This window comes from Opisthocomus hoazin, chromosome 5, assembly GCF_030867145.1.
Source record: "Opisthocomus hoazin isolate bOpiHoa1 chromosome 5, bOpiHoa1.hap1, whole genome shotgun sequence".
NCBI classification, from domain to species: Eukaryota; Metazoa; Chordata; class Aves; order Opisthocomiformes; family Opisthocomidae; genus Opisthocomus; species Opisthocomus hoazin.
In genome coordinates, this window is record NC_134418.1 from 908,092 (window position 1) to 927,508 (window position 19,417).

At 60.4% G+C, this 19,417-nt stretch overlaps 1 protein-coding gene across 7 annotated transcripts in view; it reads left to right on the forward strand.

Moving 5' to 3' along the window:
• DYSF (dysferlin) overlaps positions 1 to 19,417 on the forward strand; it is a 116,187-nt gene that overhangs the window by 3,349 nt on the left and 93,421 nt on the right. For 4 of the 7 annotated variants that reach the window (XM_075420219.1, XM_075420223.1, XM_075420221.1 and 1 more), the window contains exons 1-14: positions 173 to 279; positions 5,346 to 5,401; positions 6,645 to 6,736; positions 10,055 to 10,160; positions 13,269 to 13,383; positions 14,181 to 14,377; positions 14,536 to 14,664; positions 15,382 to 15,444; positions 15,592 to 15,642; positions 15,736 to 15,766; positions 16,993 to 17,108; positions 17,319 to 17,445; positions 18,301 to 18,404; positions 19,345 to 19,413. In XM_075420219.1, the coding sequence (XP_075276334.1) occupies positions 186 to 279; positions 5,346 to 5,401; positions 6,645 to 6,736; positions 10,055 to 10,160; positions 13,269 to 13,383; positions 14,181 to 14,377; positions 14,536 to 14,664; positions 15,382 to 15,444; positions 15,592 to 15,642; positions 15,736 to 15,766; positions 16,993 to 17,108; positions 17,319 to 17,445; positions 18,301 to 18,404; positions 19,345 to 19,413 (1,350 nt within the window). In that variant the 5' untranslated portion in view covers positions 173 to 185. Of the gene's footprint in view, positions 1 to 172; positions 280 to 5,345; positions 5,402 to 6,644; positions 6,737 to 10,054; positions 10,161 to 13,268; positions 13,384 to 14,180; positions 14,378 to 14,535; positions 14,665 to 15,381; positions 15,445 to 15,591; positions 15,643 to 15,735; positions 15,767 to 16,992; positions 17,109 to 17,318; positions 17,446 to 18,300; positions 18,405 to 19,344; positions 19,414 to 19,417 lie in introns of those variants that run through there. The other 3 variants (XM_075420220.1, XM_075420222.1, XM_075420225.1) reach the window with 1 other exon arrangement.

A 19,417-nucleotide genomic window follows, 5' to 3' on the forward strand; every position in this document is an offset into this window, starting at 1 on the left:
GCCGAGGCGTTCGCGTCGCCTCCCGTTCCGGGAAAGAGCCGGGAGGAGGGAGGTGACGATGAGGAGGTGGTGGTGGGGGGAGGGGGGGCCGGATCCTGCCCTGGGAATGGGATGGAATGGGATAAGGGGGGGGGGTTGGCCCGAGCCTTCCTTGACTCCAGCGTGCCCCGCTCCATCGCCCAGCCATGCTGCGTTGCTTGCTCCAACGAGCCGGCCACCTCCCCAACTTGGAGAAGGGGGACCGGCAAAGCGACCCGGTGGCCAGCTTGACTTTTCGAGGTGAGGGGACCCCAAATTTGGGCTGGGGGGGAGCAGGGTTATTGCTTTCTCAGGCTCTTGTCTGCTTTTGAAGCCTTCTTTAGCAAAGCCCGGCTTCTGCGGGGCGACCGGCCAGGACGTACGTCCGGGCTTTGCTAAATTCACTCTTTATCCTAAATCCTTCCAAAATTCACTCTTTATCCTAAATCCTTCCAAAATCCAATCTTTATCCTAAATCCCTCCAAAATTCAATCTTTATCCTAAATCCTTTCCAAAATTCAATCTTTATCCTAAATCCTTTCCAAAATTCAGTCTTTATCCTAAATCCTTTGCTAAATTCAATCTTTATCCTAAATCCTTCCAAAATTCAATCTTTATCCTAAATCCTTTCCAAAATTCAGTCTTTGTCCTAAATCCCTCCAAAATTCAATCTTTATCCTAAATCCTTCCAAAATTCAATCTTTATCCTAAATCCTTTCCAAAATTCAGTCTTTATCCTAAATCCCTCCAAAATTCAATCTTTATCCTAAATCCTTTCCAAAATTCAATCTTTATCCTAAATCCTTTCCAAAATTCAGTCTTTATCCTAAATCCTTTGCTAAATTCAATCTTTATCCTAAATCCTTCCAAAATTCAATCTTTATCCTAAATCCTTTCCAAAATTCAGTCTTTGTCCTAAATCCCTCCAAAATTCAATCTTTATCCTAAATCCTTCCAAAATTCAATCTTTATCCTAAATCCTTTCCAAAATTCAGTCTTTATCCTAAATCCCTCCAAAATTCAATCTTTATCCTAAATCCTTTCCAAAATTCAATCTTTATCCTAAATCCTTTCCAAAATTCAATCTTTTTCCTAAATCCTTTCCAAAAATCGAGCCCCCTCCATCCCCAACCTCCGACGCGTCCCCGTCCACCCTCCTGACCCCGACCTCTCCGAGCATCCCTCGGGGGGGGACGGGGGCTGTGAATTTTCTCGCTTCCCCTCCCCCCCCTTCCATGATTTCGGGGTCCCCCGGTCGTGGGGGGACGGCGAGAAATCCCCTCACCTCAGGATTTTTTTTTCCAAAGGGGTGGGGGATGGGTCCTTCAGTGCTGTCGCAGCGCCCGAAAGCGACGGGGGGCGAGGGGCGAGCGCCGGCGAGGAGCAGGACCCGGATTTGCTGCAGGGTGGTGCACCCATGGGTGCTCTCAGTCGCTCTCACGCTTTGCTCTCGTTAAGGGCTTTTAATTATTAATACGAGCTGGAGAAGAATAACCACGCGTCTAAGGGGGGTGGTCCCGTTGCCGGGGGTCCCGGGGTGGGGGGAGCGCTGCCTTTGCACCTCGAAAGCGCCCGCGGGAGGATGTCGCCTCTTTTTTTTTATTTTTGGCGACCGCTTCCTGGCGTGGAAAATGTCCATTTTTAGAAAAAAAAAAAATAAGGAAAGGAAAGGGACGAGTGGCTTCTGACCCAGCCTTTCCTGCGCTGCGTGGGGGGGGGAGGGGGGAACGGTGCTGCTGCCCCGTCGGCTCCAGGACCCCTCGCGTGCTCATCCGGCGGTGGGTGCTGGGTGCTCGCCCGGGTGGGCTCCATCCACCCCGGGCCCAGGCGGAAGGCAGCTCTCGGCGGCCGAATCACGACCCCGGGAGCACGAGGGGGGGGAATTCCAGGGCTCTGCGTCCCGTGAGGGCGAGCGTAAGCAGGCGGCTGCGTTCAGTTGAGGGCCTTCGGCCTCTCACTGTGATGGAGATGCCGGGCCATGGGGATGGAGATGTCGGGCAATGGCAATGCCAGGCCATGGTGATGGAGATGTTTGGCCATGGTGATGGAGATACTGGGTGATGGAGATGGCGATGCTGGGCCATGGCGCTGGCAATGCCGGGCCATGGTGATGGAGATGCTGGGCCATGGTGATGGAGATGCTGGGCGATGGAGATGGCGATGCTGGGCCATGGCGATGGCAATGCCAGGCCATGGCGATGGAGATGTTGGGCCATGGCGATGGAGATACTGGGCGATGGAGATGGCGATGCTGGGCCATGGCGATGGCAATGCCGGGCCATGGTGATGGAGGTGCTGGGTTGTGATAATGGTGATGCTGGGTGATGGCGATGCTGGGCCGTGGCGGTGGAGATGCCGGGCAATGGTGATGCTGGACCGTGGCAATGGAGACACTAGGCCATGGCGATGGAGATGCCAGGTGATGGTGATGGCGATGGAGATACTGGGCGATGGTGAGGCCGGGCGATGGCGATGGAAATGCCGGGCCATGCGAATGGTGATGCCGGGCAATGGTGATGCCAGGCCGTGGCGGTGGAGATGCCAGGCGATGGCGATGCTGGACCATGGCGATGGAAATACTGGGCGATGGTGATGCCGGGCTGTGGTGGTGGAGATGGCGGGCCGTGGCGATGGAGATGCCAGGCCGTGGCGATGGCGACGCGGGGCTGTGGTGACGGCGATGCCGGGCGGTGGCAACGGAGTTGCCGGGTGATGGAGATGGAGATGACGATACTGGGCGATGGCAATGGTGATACTGGGCCATGACAATGGCGATGCCAGGCGATGGAGATACTGGGCCATGGCGATGGAGATGCTGGGCCATGGCGTTGGCGGTGCTGGGCGATGGTGATGCTGGGTTGTGGTGATGGTGATGGTGGGTCATGGCAATGGAGATGCCAGGCTGTGGCGATGGCGATGCCGGGTGATGGCGATGGCGATGCCGGACCATGGCGATGGAGACACTGGGCCATGGCGATGGTGACGCTGCGTGATGGTGGTGCCGAGTCGTGGTGATGGTGATGGTGGGCCATGGCAATGGAGATGCCAGGCTGTGGCGATGGCGATGGAGATGCCGGGCGATGGTGATGCTGGGCCGTGGCGATGGCGGTGCTGGTTGATGGTGATGCTGGTTGATGGCGATGGAGATGGTGGGCTGTGGTGATGCTGGGTCGTGGTGATGGTGATGGTGGGCCATGGCAATGGAGATGCCAGGCTGTGGCGAGGGCGATGGAGATGCTAGGCGATGGAGATGCCGGGCTGTGGCAATGGCGATGCTGGTTGATGACGATGGAGATGCCGGGCGATGGAGATGCTGGGCCATGGCGATGGAGACACTGGGCCATGGTGATGGCGATGCTGGGCCATGGTGATGCTGGGCTGTGGCGATGACGATGCTGGTTGATGGTGATGGAGATGGCGGGCTGTGGTGATGCCGGGCCGTGGCGATGGCGATGCTGGTTGATGGCGATGGAGATGCTGGGCCATGGTGATGCCGGGCCATGGCGATTGTGGTGCTGGTTGATGGCGATGCTGATTGATGGCGATGGAGATGCCGGGTGATGGAGACACTGGGCCATGGTGATGGCGATACTGGGCGATGGTGATGCTGGGTCGTGGTGATGGTGGTTGATGGCAATGGAGATGCTGGGCCATGGTGATGCTGGGTTGTGGTGATGGTGATGGTGGGCCATGGCAATGGAGATACCAGGCCGTGGCGATGGCGATGCCGGTTGATGGCGATGGAGATGCTGGGCGATGGAGATGCTGGGCCATGGTGATGCCGGGTCGTGGTGACGGTGATGGTGGGCCATGGCAATGGAGATGCCAGGCTGTGGCGATGGCGATGGAGATGCCGGGCGATGGAGATGCCGGGCTGTGGCGATGGCGATGCTGGTTGATGACGATGGAGATGCCGGGCGATGGAGACGCTGGGCCATGGTGATGGAGACACTGGGCCATGGTGATGGCGATGCTGGGCCATGGTGATGCTGGGCTGTGGCGATGGTGGTGCTGATTGATGGCGATGGAGATGCCGGGCTGTGGCGATTCCGGGCCGTGGCGATGGCGATGCTGGTTGATGGCGATGGAGATGCCGGGTGATGGAGACACTGGGCCATGGTGATGGCGATACTGGGTGATGGTGATGCTGGGTCGTGGTGATGGGGGATGCTGGTTGATGGCGATGGAGGTGCCGGGCAATGGAGATGCTGGGCCATGGTGACGCCGGGCCATGGCGATGCTGGTTGATGGTGATGGAGATGCCGGGTGATGGAGATGCTGGGCCATGGCGATGCCGGGCCGTGGCGATGGCGATGCTGGTTGATGGCGATGGAGATGCCAGGCGATGGAGATGCTGGGCCATGGCGATGCCGGGCCGTGGCGATGGCAGCTCTGTCTCCCTTCAGCTCAGAGCCCGGAGATTGAGCAGAGACGCTTTCAAATCCGAAACAGGAAGAGATCAATTTAGCGATGCCGAACCAAAACCCCGCGCACGAAAACCCCCCCAAGAAAGGGGAATATTTTGGGCGAGCGGCGTGGGCTCCCCGCCAGCCCCGCGCGCCGTGGCCCCGGCCGGGGGTGCCCGTGTCTGTCCGTAGGGCCCCGCGGGGCGCCGGGCCGGGGTCCCCCGGGCTTTGAGTCACCGCTATTGTTCGGCTCTTCCTTTTCCTCTTCCCCGCTCCGTCCCGTGATCCGGCCCCTCGGGGCCCAGCGGGCGTGCGGCCGGCGTTCGGTGCCGCGCCAGGCTCCTGGTTTTGGGGTACGGGGGTTGGGGGGGTTCCTCGGGTGGGCCTGGAGCCCCACTCCATCATCGGGGCTCCTCGAGACGTTGTCCTTGGGCTGCTTTGAACTCCTGCTGCCCGGCTCTGCTCCACGGGACGGCTGCAGTCCCGTCCCTGGGGACCAGGCTGCCGCGTCCCCATCCGCGTCTTTTGGGGGGGGTCAGCCCCCCCTGTCAGTGTAGCAGCATCCGACCGCTGTCACAGGAGCTCTGGGGTGGAGGGAGGGGGATGTCGGGGTCCCCTGTGGCACCTTCCAGCTCGAAAGCCCACCCAGCAGCTAGTGGGAGCCTCCTCTCTGCCCTGCTCGTGGGGAAACTGAGGCATGGCGCATCGAGACTCGCCCGGGGTTTTCCTGCACAGCTCGCGCAGGGCTGGGGCTCGAAGCGGGGACCCGGACCCCGACTGTGCCCACCACAGCTCGGTGGGTCCGATCCTGCTCCCGGGAGCTGTGGGTATCGCTGGAGGCTCTCACCCCCGGGGGGGACGGGGATTTTGGGGTCCTTCCCCACGGTTCGGCGTCTGACCCGTGCATGTTGCTCCCCGCAGGCGTGAAGAAGAAGACCAAAGTCATCAAGAACAACGTGAACCCCGTATGGAACGAGGTGAGCATCTCCCCGTTCCCATCCCCGTCCCCTCGGGGGGGACAGCCCGGGCACGCCGCGGGACCCCGGTGCGAGCCCGGCAAGGTGCCCCACGCACCAGGGGCTCGCGGTGATGCCCATGGGGGTTTGGTCCCCATCCCTGGGCCAGGGCTCCGTCACCCTCAGAGGGAAGAAGTTCTTCCTCATCTTCAGCTGGAGCTTCCTCTGCTCCAGTTTGTGCCCGTTGCCCCTTGTCCTGTCGCTGGGCACCACTGGAAAGAGCCTGGCCCCGTCCTCCTGACCCCCCCCCTGCAGATATTTAGAGGCATTTCGAAGGTCCCCTCTCAGCCTTCTCTTCTCCAGGCTGAACAAGCCCAGCTCCCTCAGCCTCTCCTCGTAGGAGAGATGCTCCAGTCCCCTCCTCATCCTCGCAGCCCTGTGCTGGACTCTCTCCAGTAGCTCCTCATCTTTCTTGAACTGGGGAGCCCAGCACTGGACCCAGCACTGCAGATGGGGCCTCCCCAGGGCAGAGCAGAGGGGGAGCAGAACCTCCCTCGCCCTGCTGCCCACACTCCTCCTCATGCACCCCAGGATCCCATTGCCCTTCTTGGCACCCAGGGCACGCTGCTGGCTCATGGTCACCCTGTCGTCCCCCAGCACTCCCAGTCCCTCTCCGCAGAGCTGCTCTCCAGCAGGTCCGCCCCAGCCTGTCCTGGTGCCTGGGGTTGTCCCTCCCCAGGGGCAGGACCCTGCCCTTGCCCTGGTTGAACCCCATCAGGTTCCTCTCTGCCCAGCTCTCCAGCCTGGCCAGGGCGTTACGAGAAGCTGCTTAAAAATTACGGCAGCTCGAGGGGAAAACAAGTGTGCGTTACTCATCAGCCTGCCCCGGTGGAGGAAGGTTTTTTTCCGGCACCTTCTTCCTCGTCCTAACCCTGACCCATTCTGAATTAAAAAAAAAAAAGGGTTTTGGCGAGCAACCTAACACTGCTTTGGCGCAGAAACGTTGCTTGCCAGCTCCCATCGTTTTCTCCTTCTCCTTCAATCCGCGATGAAGGGAAGGCTTTTGCCTTTTTTTGGTGTTTTTTCAGAAATTCTGCTCGGGGCAGGCGCGGTGCCGAGGTCGGTGATGCTGAAGCGGGTCTGGGGTTGGGGTTCTCCACCTCCCACGAGCCCCCCGACGGTGCCGGAGCCCGGTCGATGCCATTGTGAGCATCGTGGCCCCGGCTGGGCGCTGATCCTGGCTCCTCTGTCCCCCCCTCCCCAGGGCTTCGAGTGGGACCTGAAGGGAGCTCCCCTGGACCCGGGCGCCGAGCTCAACGTCGTTGTGAAGGACCATGAGACCGTGGGGAGAAACAGGTGGGAGAAGCGTTGGGTGCTGGGTGCCAGCCCCCTGCCCCGCTCCCGCCATGGGGGGTTGGAGCCAGATGGGCTTCAAGGTCCCTTCCAACCCAAACCACCCTGTGATTCTATGGGGTGGGCGGTGAGGGGGGTCACAGAATCCCAGCATGGTGAGGGCTGGCAGGGACCTCTGGAGGTCACCCAGCCCAACCCCCTGCCCAAGCAGGGTCACCCAGAGCAGGGGGCACAGCACCGCGGCCAGGCGGGGCTGGAATATCTCCAGAGAAGGAGACTCCACAGCCTCCCTGGGCAGCCTGGGCCAGGGCTCCATCACCCTCAGAGGAAAGAAGTTCTTCCTCATCTTCAGCTGGAGCTTCTTCTGCTTCGGTTTGGTCCGGGCTCTCCCCGGGCTCCGTGTGTTGCTCCTTGGTGTGGGCGACCGAGGGGGAGGCGAGAGCCGCGTTTCTGGGAGAAAAACCGGGGTTTGAGGGCAGGGAGCACCGAAGGGACCCTCGTGCTCCACCAGCATCGCCGCGAGGCCCCGGGGACGGGCGCTTGGCCGGGGAGGTGGGTGACGGCGGCCAAGTTCCTTTCCCGGTCGGGAAGGGCGGTGTTTGCAAAACAAGCGGTCCGGGATGGTTTCCTTTCTCAGGGCAGCCCCCCGTGCCCCCCGCTGCGGGGCGGCGGAGTCTTCCTCGCGGGTCGGGGTCTCCATCCTTGCGGGAGGGAGGGAGAGAGCGGACGGCGATGCCGTCCCCAGCCCCGGGACACCCGGCTCGGCCACCCTCCGGCGAGCCGCGTTTGCGTGCGCAGCTCCTTTGCACAGGAAAAAAAAAATAAAATATATAGGAAGTAATTTATTTTTGGGCATGGGAGGGTGGGAACCCGCCGCCCTGCTCCGGCTGGGACGGGGACAACGGCCCCGGCGCGAAGGATCCCGTTTCCAGGGCTGGAGCCGGCGCTGGGTTCGCTCTCGGGCTGGTGGCCAAAAGGTGGAGTTTGGGTCTGGTCCAGCTCAGCGTCGCCAGGCGTCTCCATAAACGGCGACGAGTGGGGGATGGGAGAAGGGTCCCCGGCTCAAGGGGGGGACGGGAGAAGGGTCCCGGCTCAGCAGGGGATGGGAGAAGGGTCCCGGCTCAGCGGGGGATGGGAGAAGGGTCCCAGCTCCCGGTGCAGGGAGATTTCGTCCCAGATTTCGTCTGCCAGTGTGGGAGCAGACGCGTGGCCACGACGCGCGGGGACCGTGATGCTGTCGTGAGCGGTGCCCTCTCTGTCGCGACATGACGGTGGAGTTTTGCTTTTCCTTCCCTCGGGAGAAAACCCCCGGCTGCCCGTCCGCACGGGGCGAGGAGCGGCGACAAGCGGTGAACGCCCGGTCTCGGCTGCTGCGCCTGCCTGAAATCCCAGAACCCCGGACTGGTTTAGGTGGGAAGGGACCTGACAGACCCCCCAGCCCAACCCCCTGCCACGGGCAGGGACCCCTTCCCTCAGCCCAGGCTGCTCCCAGCCCCGTCCAACCTGGCCTTGAGCCCTGCCAGGGAGGGGGCAGCCCCAGCTCCTCTGGGCACCCTCAGGGTGAAGAATTTCTCCCTGAGATCTCCCCTAAATCTCCCCTCTCTCAGCTCAAAGCCATCCCCCATTGTCCCCTCATCCCCTGCCCTTGTCCCAGCCCCTCTCCAGCTCTCTTGTAGACCCCCATGAAGTTCTGGAAGACCTCTCTCAGGTCTCCCTGCAACCTTCTCCTCCCCAGGCTGACCAGCCCCAAGCTCTCCCAGCCTTTCCTCCCAGCAGAGGGGCTCCAGCCCCCGCATCATTGCTGGGGCCTCCTCTGGCCCCGCTCCCACAGCTCCAGCTCTGTCCTGTGCTGGGGGCTCCAGAGCTGGACGCAGGGCTCCCAGGGGGTCTCCCCAAGTGCACACTGCTGGGTCATGGCCAGCTTCTCACCGCTCAGCACCTCCAAGTCCTCGGCAGGGCTGCTCTCCATTCCTCCATCCCTGCATCCCCACCCTGTATCGATATCAGGGGTTGCCCCAAATCAGGTGCAAGACCCTGCTCTTGGTTATGTTGAACCTCATGAGGGTTACTCACAGGTCCACCTCTCCAGCTTGTCCAGGTCCCTCTGGACGCCATCCCATCCCTCAGGCGTGTCGACCCCCCCACTCAGCTTGGTGTCATCTGCAGACTTGCTGAGGGTGCACTCAATCCCGCTGTCTGTGTCACTGAGGAAGATGTTCAGTAGGTTTTGTCCTGGTGTGGACTCTTGAGGAACACCGCCCATTTCTGCTTTCCACTTGGGCATTGAGCCCTTTGGACATGACCATCCAGCCAACTCCTTATCCATCCAGCAGTCCATCCATCAAAGCCAGATCTCTCCAGTTTAGAGTCATGAATGTTGTTGAAGACCGTACCAAAGGCCTGACAGAAGTCCAGATGGACAACATCCATAGCTCTTCCCATGTCCACTGATGCGGTCACTCCATCGTAGAAGGCCACTGGGTTGGTCAGGCACAATTTGCCCGTGGTGAAGGCACGTTTGCTGTCTCTGATCACCTCCCTGCCTTCCGTGTTTCAACGTGTCTTCCTGGAGGATCTACTCCCTGACCTCATCGTGCTGTCGGGGCAGCACAACGTGGTTTGAGGGCTTTCCAGGCTCTGGGTGGGGAGGAGTTGGGCAGCAGCACTGGACCTGCACCCCAACCAGTCTGTGGGGGAACCAGCACTGCTGGCTGGGGCAGGAAGAGGGAGATGCTGAAACTTGAGAGGGGAAAATCAGTTTTCTGGTGGTTGAAAATCCTCCCGGGTGATGGTGGCACGAAGACACCAGCGTCGGCTGCCAGCTCTGATCCCACCCACCGCCAGCAAAACCCCTTTGTGTCTCCATTTGCTCTGCTGGTAAAGAAAAATCCATCAGTGCTTTGGTTTATGGCTCCTGGTTCCTTGGCGTGGACTTTGAGGTGCTTTTCAGGCTGCCCAGGGAGGCTGTGGAGTCTCCTTCTCTGGAGATATTCAAGACCCGCCTGGACAAGGTCGTCTACAGCCTACTGTAGGTGACCCTGCTTCGGCAGAAGGGTTGGACTAGATGACCCACAGAGGTCCCTTCCAACCCCTACTCTTCTGTGATTCTGATTCCTCGATCAGAAGGGGACAAGGTCCCCAGAGATGCTCACCCTGGTTGTCTCACCTGGGCTGGGTCTGAGTCCCGTTCCTGTCCTCCCGGGGATGCCGGCAGCGTCCCCCGCTCTGCCCCTGCCCTCCGGGTCGGTCACTGGTGCCCGGGTTTGCACCACGGCTCCTCGGCCCCTTCGCCGCTGACCCCCTGCTGCTCTTCCCCCCCAGGTTTTTGGGAGAAGCCCGAGTGCCCCTGCGAGATGTCCTCTCCTCCCCAAGCCTGGCGGCCTCCTACAACCTCCCTTTGCTGGACACCAAGAAGCAGAGCACTGGGGTGAGTGAGTCCCTGCTTGGGGACCAGTCTGGGCGATGTGCCTGCCAGCTGCAGCTCCCAGTTGGAGACCAGTCTGGGTGATGTCCCTGCCAGCTGCAGCTCCCAGCTGGAGACCAGTCTGGGTGATGTCCCTGCCAGCTGCAGCTCCCAGCTGGACATCCATCTGGGTGATGTCCCTGCCAGTTGTAGCTCCCAGTTGGAGACCAGTTTGAGATGTGTCCCTCCCAGCTGCATGTTCCAGTTGGAGATCAGTCTGGGCCATGTCCCTGCCAGTTGCAGCTCCCAGCTGGAGATCCGTCTGGGTGACATCCCTGCCAGTTGTAGCTCCCAGTTGCATCTCCCAGTATGAGATGTGTCCCTGCCAGCTGCATCTCCCAGTTGGAGACCAGTCTGGGTGACGTCCCTGCCAGCTGCAGCTCCCAGCTGGAGACCAGTTTGAGATGTGTCCCTCCCAGCTGCATCTCCCAGCTGGAGACCAGTCTGGGTGATGTCCCTGCCAGCTGCAACTCCCAGCTGGAGACCAGTCTGGGTGATGTCCCTGCCAGCTGCAGCTCCCAGCTGGAGATCAGTTTGAGATGTGTCCCTGCCAGCTGCATCTCCCAGTTGGAGACCAGTTTGAGATGTGTCCCTGCCAGCTGCATCTCCCAGTTGGAGACCAGTTTGAGATGTGTCCCTCCTAGCTGCATCTCCCAGTTGGAGACCAGTCTGGGTGATGTCCCTGCCAGCTGCAGCTCCCAGTTGGAGACCAGTCTGGGTGATGTCCCTGCCAGCTGCAGCTCCCAGTTGGAGACCAGTCTGGGTGATGTCCCTCCCAGCTGCATCTCCCAGTTGGAGATCCATCTGAGTGATGTCCCTGCCAGCTGCATCTCCCAGTTGGAGACCAGTTTGAGATGTGTCCCTCCCAGCTGCATCTCCCAGTTGGAGACCAGTCTGAGATGTGTCCCTCCCAGCTGCATCTCCCAGTTGGAGACCAGTTTGAGATGTGTCCCTCCCAGCTGCAGCTCCCAGTTGGAGACCAGTCTGGGCCTTGTCCCTGCCAGTTGCAACTCCCAGCTGGAGATCCGTCTGGGTGACGTCCCTGCCAGTTGTAGCTCCCAGCTGGAGACCAGTTTGAGATGTGTCCCTCCCAGCTGCATCTCCCAGTATGAGATGTGTCCCTCCCAACTGCATCTCCCAGTTGGAGACCAGTCTGGGTGACGTCCCTGCCAGCTGCAGCTCCCAGTTGGAGACCAGTTTGAGATGTGTCCCTGCCAGCTGCATCTCCCAGCTGGAGACCAGTCTGGGTGACGTCCCTGCCAGCTGCAGCTCCCAGCTGGAGACCAGTTTGAGATGTGTCCCTCCCAGCTGCAGCTCCCAGTTGGAGACCAGTCTGGGTGATGTCCCTGCCAGTTGCAACTCCCAGCTGGAGATCCGTCTGGGTGACGTCCCTGCCAGTTGTAGCTCCTAGTTGGAGACCAGTATGAGATGTGTCCCTCCCAGCTGCAGCTCCCAGTTGGAGACCAGTTTGAGATGTGTCCCTCCCAGCTGCATGTCCCAGTTGGAGACCAGTCTGGGTGATGTCCCTGCCAGCTGCATCTCCCAGTTGGAGACCAGTATGAGATGTGTCCCTCCCAGCTGCATCTCCCAGTTGGAGAGCAGTTTGAGATGTGTCCCTCCCAGCTGCATCTCCCAGTTGGAGACCAGTTTGAGAAGTGTCCCTCCCAGCTGCATCTCCCAGTTGGAGACCAGTCTGGGTGACGTCCCTGCCAGCTGCAGCTCCCAGCTGGAGACCAGTTTGAGATGTGTCCCTCCCACCTGCAGCTCCCAGTTGGAGACCAGTCTCGGTGATGTCCCTGCCAACTGCATCTCCCAGTTGCAGACCAGTCTGGGCAATGTCCCTGCCAGCTGCAGCTCCCAGCTGGAGACCAGTTTGAGATGTGTCCCTCCCAGCTGCATCTCCCAGTTGGAGACCAGTTTGAGATGTGTCCCTCCCACCTGCATCTCCCAGTTGGAGACCAGTCTCGGTGATGTCCCTGCCAACTGCATCTCCCAGTTGGAGACCAGTCTGGGTGACGACCATGCCAGCTGCAGCTCCCAGTTGCAGACCAGTCTGGGCAATGTCCCTGCCAGCTGTAGCTCCCAGCTGGAGACCAGTTTGAGATGTGTCCCTCCCAGCTGCATCTCCCAGTTGGAGACCAGTTTGAGATGTGTCCCTCCCAGCTGCATGTTCCAGTTGGAGACCAGTCTGGGTGATGTCCCTGCCAGCTGCAGCTCCCAGTTGGAGACCAGTCTGGGTGACGTCCCTGCCAGCTGCAGCTCCCAGCTGGAGATCCATCTGAGTGACGTCCCTGCCAGCTGCATCTCCCAGTTGGAGACCAGTTTGAGATGTGTCCCTCCCAACTGCATCTCCCAGTTGGAGACCAGTTTGAGATGTGTCCCTCCCAGCTGCATGTTCCAGTTGGAGACCAGTCTGGGTGATGTCCCTGCCAGCTGCAGCTCCCAGTTGGAGACCAGTTGTCCCATCCCGGGCTCCTTGGCGTTGGGATTTAGCTTTCAAGGAGCGAAACCAGCAGCTCGGGGAGGGGGCAGCAGGAAGCCATGCTGCCCTGTGCCGTGCTGGGGGGGCTCGGCTCCCCGCTCCCACTGCCCCCCTCTTCTCCTCGCCTTGGAGGCTGGGCAGAGCTTTCCTGGGGACACCCCAGCAGCAGATGGGTCCGACCCCTTTGCAAGGCAGACGTTGGCAGGGGCTGTAGCCCGTGCACCCACGGACAGGGATGTCCGTGCCGGGCGGGCTCGGTGGGGAGCACTGGGAGCCCCCGTAAATCCTGCCTCTCCCTTTCCTCAGCTCCCCTCTCCTTGAGCCTTCCTCTGGCTCTGCCTCAGCGTCTCCATTCCTGGAGGATGCCTGGGGCTGCCGTCCGGCAGGATCGGGTGGTCGCCCCGTCGGGACCCCGCACGTCCCTGGTGCCTCCATGGGCCCTGGGACCCCTCTCCCTGCTGTCCCCCTGCTCTGCCCCTTTTTCCCCACTCCTGGGCAGAACGTTGTGGGTGGCATCTGGCACGGAGGCTCGAGCCCTGGGAGGGTGTTTCTGGATGCCCAGATAACAAAGATTTCCTTATTTTCCCCAGGCTTTCCTCGTCTTGCAAGTGTCCTACATCCCCCCGCCGGGAGCTGCCCCCCTCTTCCCTCCTCCGGCCCCCCCAGAGCCCGCACCGGCTGCTGCTGAGCCCGACGCTGTCACCGGTAACCAGAGACGTGCGGCACTGGGGGGATGCGTCCCCCCGTAGCATCACGTTTTTCCAAGCTAGACCCCCTCACCCTGCGGTCCCGCAATCCCAGAATCCCAGCGTGGCAGGGTTCGCAGGGACCTCTGGGGTCCCCCAGCCCAACCCCCTGCCGAAGCAGGGTCACCCAGAGCAGGGGGCACAGCACCGCGGCCAGGGGGGCTGGAATATCTCCAGAGAAGGAGACTCCACAGCCTCCCTGGGCAGCCTGGGCCAGAGCTCCGTCACCGTCAGAGGGAAGAAGTTCTTCCTCATCTTCAGCTGGAGCTTCCTCTGCTCCAGTTTGTGCCCGTTGCCCCTTGTCCTGTCGCTGGGCACCACTGGGAAGAGTCTGGCCCCGTCCTCCTAACCCCCACCCTGCAGATATTTGGAGGCATTTCGAAGGTCCCCTCGCAGCCTTCTCTTCTCCAGGCTGAACAAGCCCAGCTCCCTCAGCCTCTCCTCGTAGGAGAGATGCTCCAGTCCCCTCCTCATCCTCGCAGCCCTCCGCTGGACTCTCTCCAGTAGCTCCTCATCTTTCTTGAACTGGGGAGCCCAGAACTGGACACAGGACTCCAGATGGGGCCTCCCCAGGGCAGAGCAGAGGGGCAGGAGACCCTCCCTCAACCTGCTGCCCACACTCCTCCTCATGCACCCCAGGATCCCATCGCCCTTCTGGGCACCCAGGGCACACTGCTGGCTCATGGTCAACCTGTCGTCCACCATGTCCAACCCCACCTCGCTGATGTCCTCCATCTCCTTTCTCACCCCGTGCAGAGACGGCCACCGAGGAGGAGACGGAGGATCAGGCGGCAACGGGGGATGAAACAGAGCCTTCCTCTTCCTCGGGGCCGCCAGGCTCTGAGCCCCCCTCGCTGCCCCGCAAGCCCCCCGTGCCCCACCACGTCCAGGGGGTGAAGCGGAGGAGGAGCTCGCCCAAAAAGCCTCTCTCCAACAAGCCGCAGGACTTCCAGGTGAGACGGGGCTGATGGGGGGTGAGCTGCTCTCCTTGAACCCACCTCCCTTTGGCCCCCCAGCTGGTCCCTGGGGGGGGTTCATCACCTGAATGGTGCCTATCCCAGGGAAGGATCAGCCCCGGTGACCCACTGCCCTGTCCTCCCTCCTGTCCCAGATCAGGGTGAGGGTCATCGAGGGCCGACAGCTCCCCGGGGTCAACATCAGGCCTGTGGTGAAGGTGACGGCCGCTGGGCAGACCAAGAGGACCAGGATACGCAAAGGCAACAGCCCCTTCTTTGATGAGGTGAGGAGGGGGTCCCTGCTCCCGATGTGCCTGGAGGTGTCAGGGAAGGCTCGGGAGCGTTATGGGTTGGGGTCCCGAGCGACAGAAACCCAGAGGCTGGGACGTGGTGATGGGGACTGCGATGGGAGAGAAGCTCAGGCAGCAGCAGGGAGCCCTTGGGTAGGTCCAGCATCCCCTGCCTTCATTCAGTGCTCATCTTGGTCACCTTCTGGAGATGAATGACGTGTCCCTGAGCTGCTGGCAGCATCCTGCCTTCATTCAGGGCTCATCTTGGTTACCTTCTGGAGGTGACTGATGTGTCCCCGAGCTGCTGGCAGCATCCTGGTGGCACGTCCTGGGCAGGACTGCTTGTCCCCAGCCCTATCCCCATGGTGGATGCTTCAGTCCTGCCCTTTGGGATGTCCCCAGACCCTGCTTCCACCTGCCCCAGCGCTTGATTCGGGGACCTCCAGGAGAGCCGATCTGGACGTGTTTTTCTGGAGCAGCCCAACAAAAGCAGACTGGAGGACGTTGCTTGTTGGGGGTCACCAAAGCCACCCAGCGCAGCCACTTTGGGAGGCTGTTGCTGTTCACGGGGTGGGCTCCCTTCGAACAGGAGGGGAAGGGGCTCCAGCCTGCAGGGTTGGGGGTGTGGGAGAGGCTGGAAGGCGTGGATGTGCCTGGGGGGGGAGGCTGGGGCAGACCTCTGCCTGGCACCCTCGCCACTCTTCCCTACAGACCTTCTTCTTCAACATCTTCGAGTCGCCGGCCGAGCTGTTCGACGCACCCATCTTCATCACGGTGAGCTTCGGCAAACGCCAGCCCTCGGGAGGGCCGGGGCGATGGTGGGGGCCGTCGCCATGTCCCCCTCCCCACAGCCCCTCGGGAAATGTCCCCTGTTTCCCAGGACAGCACCCAGCAGGGTCCTCCACCCTTTTCATTCCACAGGTGGTGGACTCTCGGTCTTTCCGGATGGACGCGGTGATCGGGGAGTTTCGGGTAAGGCTGCCCTCTCTCCGCTCCCCTCCCTGTTCTCCACCGCCCTGACCCATGGGGTGAAGCCTGGCATTTCTTTTTCATTTTGTTGTGCAGATGGACGTGGAGACCATTTACTCCGAGCCAAGTGAGCCCAGCGGGCAGTCGGGGTCCGGGCCAGGGTCACCTTCTGCGGCTGGGGGAGGGTCGCTTTGGGAAACCCTTTTTTTGGGTCAAACGTAGAGGACGTGCTCGCGCTCCCCACAGCTTTCCCAGATGTGAACGCTGATGTGTCCCTGTGTCCATCACCACCACCCACTTCTCTCCCCTTCCCCAAGATGCATGTCCTCGAGTCTTTCCAACCATGCCACCGACTCGCTGGCAGAAGGCCCCACCAGCACAGCCCAGCTCGGTGTTTTTTGTCTTGAGCCCTGCTCGTTATTTTAGCTTTTATCTCAAAGACAATTTTATCGTGAAGATAAATTTCCTGCCTCTCCACTGCAGAGCAGATCTCGGTAATTTCAGCCGTAAAGAGTTAAGACCTAGAAAGTGAATCTCTTCACAACATGCTTTAGCTTTTGGTCGGCCCTGAAGCGGTCAGGCAGTGCGGCTGGGTGAGCATCGTAGGTCCCTCCCAACTGAGTCATAGCGGCATGGAGTCGTTTAGATTGGAAAAGGCCAATCCAGTCCAACAGTGAACTTGTCTACTCTATCCTATCCTACTCTACTCCTACTCTTCTCTACTCCTACTCTTCTCTTCTCTTCTCTTCTCTTCTCTTCTCTTCTCTTCTCTTCTCTTCTCTTCTCTTCTCTTCTCTTCTCTTCTCTTCTCTTCTCTTCTCTTCTCTTCTCTTCTCTTCTCTTCTCTTCTCTTCTCTTCTCTTCTCTTCTCTTCTCTTCTCTTCTCTTCTCTTCTCTTCTCTTCTCTTCTCTTCTCTTCTCTTCTCTTCTCTTCTCTTCTCTTCTCTTCTCTTCTCTTCTCTTCTCTTCTCTTCTCTTCCCTTCCCTTCCCTTCCCTTCCCTTCCCTTCCCTTCCCTTCCCTTCCCTTCCCTTCCCTTCCCTTCCCTTCCCTTCCCTTCCCTTCCCTTCCCTTCCCTTCCCTTCCCTTCCCTTCCCTTCCCTTCCCTTCCCTTCCCTTCCCTTCCCTTCCCTTCCCTTCCCTTCCCTTCCCTTCCCTTCCCTTCCCTTCCCTTCCCTTCCCTTCCCTCCCCTGTTCTTCCTCTTCCTCTTCCTCTTCCTCTCCTCTCCTCTTTTTCATCCTATCTAAAAGGAACATAGTATTTATAGCCCCACCCCCCCAACAGCGTCCTTGAAGCCATCTCCATGCATGTCTGAGGACCAGTGCATGGTTCTCCATCTCTTTTCTCCCCTAGAACACGCTTTCCTCAGAAAATGGCTGCTGCTGTCTGACCCGGAGGACTTCTCCGTGGGGGCCAAGGGCTATCTGAAAGTCAGCCTGTTCGTGCTGGGGCCTGGAGATGAAGCTCCTGTGAGTATCGCCCTGCTGCTATGGGGGCATCTTCCAACGCTGGTACTCCACCGCCCGGGGTCATCAAACTCCATTCCTGTTCCCGGGAGAGCTGCAGCTTCGACCCTTCTCTGTTTTGGGGGTGACATGCTGGATTTTGGGGTTTTGCTGCTCATTTCAGGACTTTTGGGAAGCTTGGTTGTGTTTTCCTCTTGTCCTGTTGTCCTGCAGCTGGAGAAGAAGGAGATGTCTGAAGACAAGGAAGACATCGAGGCCAACCTCCTGCGCCCCACCGGGGTCACCTTGAGAGGGGCTCACTTCTGCCTGAAGATCTTCAAAGCCGAAGACTTGCCCCAGAGTAAGTGTTTCCTTCGCTGGGCTGGAGCACGCTGGATCCGGCCCTTGGCACTGCAACGTGTCGGAGAGGAATAAGGGCACAGAGAAGGAAACTTTACCCAGAGCCTTGGTCCAAAGACCTGGAGATATTGGTCACAGAATCCCAGCATGGCCGGGGTTGGCGGGGACCTCTGTGGGTCACCCAGCCCAACCCCCTGCCCAAGCAGGGTCACCCAGAGCAGGGGGCACAGCACCGCGGCCAGGCGGGGCTGGAATATCTCCAGAGAAGGAGACTCCACAGCCTCCCTGGGCAGCCTGGGCCAGGGCTCCGTCACCCTCAGAGGGAAGAAGTTCTTCCTCATCTTCAGCTGGAGCTTCCTGTTCTTCAGTTTGTGCCCGTTGCCCCTTGTCCTGTCGCTGGGCACCACTGGAGAGAGTCTGGCCCCGTCCTCCTGACCCCCACCCTGCAGATATTTAGAGGCATTTTGAAGGTCCCCTCGCAGCCTTCTCTTCTCCAGGCTGAACAAGCCCAGCTCCCTCAGCCTCTCCTCGCAGGAGAGATGCTCCAGTCCCCTCCTCATCCTCGCAGCCCTGCTCTGGACTCTCTCCAGTAGCTCCTCATCTTTCTTGAACTGGGGAGCCCAGCACTGGACCCAGCACTGCAGATGGGGCCTCACCAGGGCAGAGTAGAGGGTCAATCTTAACGTACTGGGAGAGGAGTCTTTTACTGGTGCAAACTGGTTTTACCCTCCTGCTCCTCCCCACCTGGCTCAATGGGGATGCGCAGCCTGGCGGGTGGGACAGCCTGCCCGGAGGGCTGGGGCCATCCGGACGCCACGCACTTCCATGAGCTCTGAGCATCTCCTTCTCCTCCCAGTGGATGATGCCGTCATGGACAACGTCAAGCAGATCTTCGGCTTCGAGAGCAACAAGAAGAACCTCGTTGATCCCTTTGTGGAAGTCAGCTTCGCAGGCAAGACGGTGCGTGGCCGGAGCAGGGCAGCCACCCCATGGTCCCCACGGCTGGGACAGCAGCCGTGCACGGGGAAGATCTCATCCCATTATGGGAAATTTTTGCTGGAGCGTTTGCGAAGGTGCCATCACTCCTGGTCATACCCTGTCTTCTTTCCCTCTCCGTGGCAACGTCCTGAAGCCCAGCTGGTGTCCCCAGCTCTGTCCCCCTGCGCGTGGCCGGCTCCGAGCCCAGCGGTACTGCCGGACACGGCGTGCCGGGCTGTACCGGAGCAGTTTCTTTGCTGGGCTCTTCGCGGTGCTGTTGCATTAAAAACGGGGATGGAGAGGTTGAGCTCCCGGGCGAGGAGGAGAAGGCATCAGATGAGGGTTGTGCTGCTCTGCTCGGCACTGCCTGACGCGAGCGGCTGGCTGTCCCCACGCCACCGAATGTCCCCCTGTCACCAGCCAGGGCGTGGAGGTGACTCCGGTGGCTTTGCAGAGCCCCGTGCTGCTCCCTTTGCTGCCGGGTCCCCTCCAGTGCCTTCACCATGCGAGATGCCCACGAGCCGCCGCTTTGTCTTCTTGTGGCAGAACTGAAGGGCTGAAAGTCCCCCCCCATCCATAAAACTTCTCCTGGAAACAGTGCCCAGGGTGGGACAGAGCCTGTGGACAGAGCCTGTCCTGGTGGGACGTCATCCTGAGCAACCACAGCGGGAAGGGGATGACTTTCTGGTGGTCCCAGGGGGTAAAGATCCCCAAGCAGACCATAGCATGCTCTGCCTCCTGCTCAGAGGGGTTTGGGAGGCCCCACCAGGCCACCCATCGGACAGAGTCTGTGTTTTGGGGATCCGAGGCTTCCCGGCTCAGTGGCCGTGGCGTGCGGCAGCCCTGCTTTGCTGGAGCCCAGCCGTGAGCTGCAAGCTCTGGGGCGGCTCTTGACTTTTCAACCCCCGTCTCGCACCTCCAGCTCTACTCGAGGATCCTGGAGAAGAACGCCAACCCGCAGTGGAACCAGCGCCTGACGCTGCCGGCGATGGTGA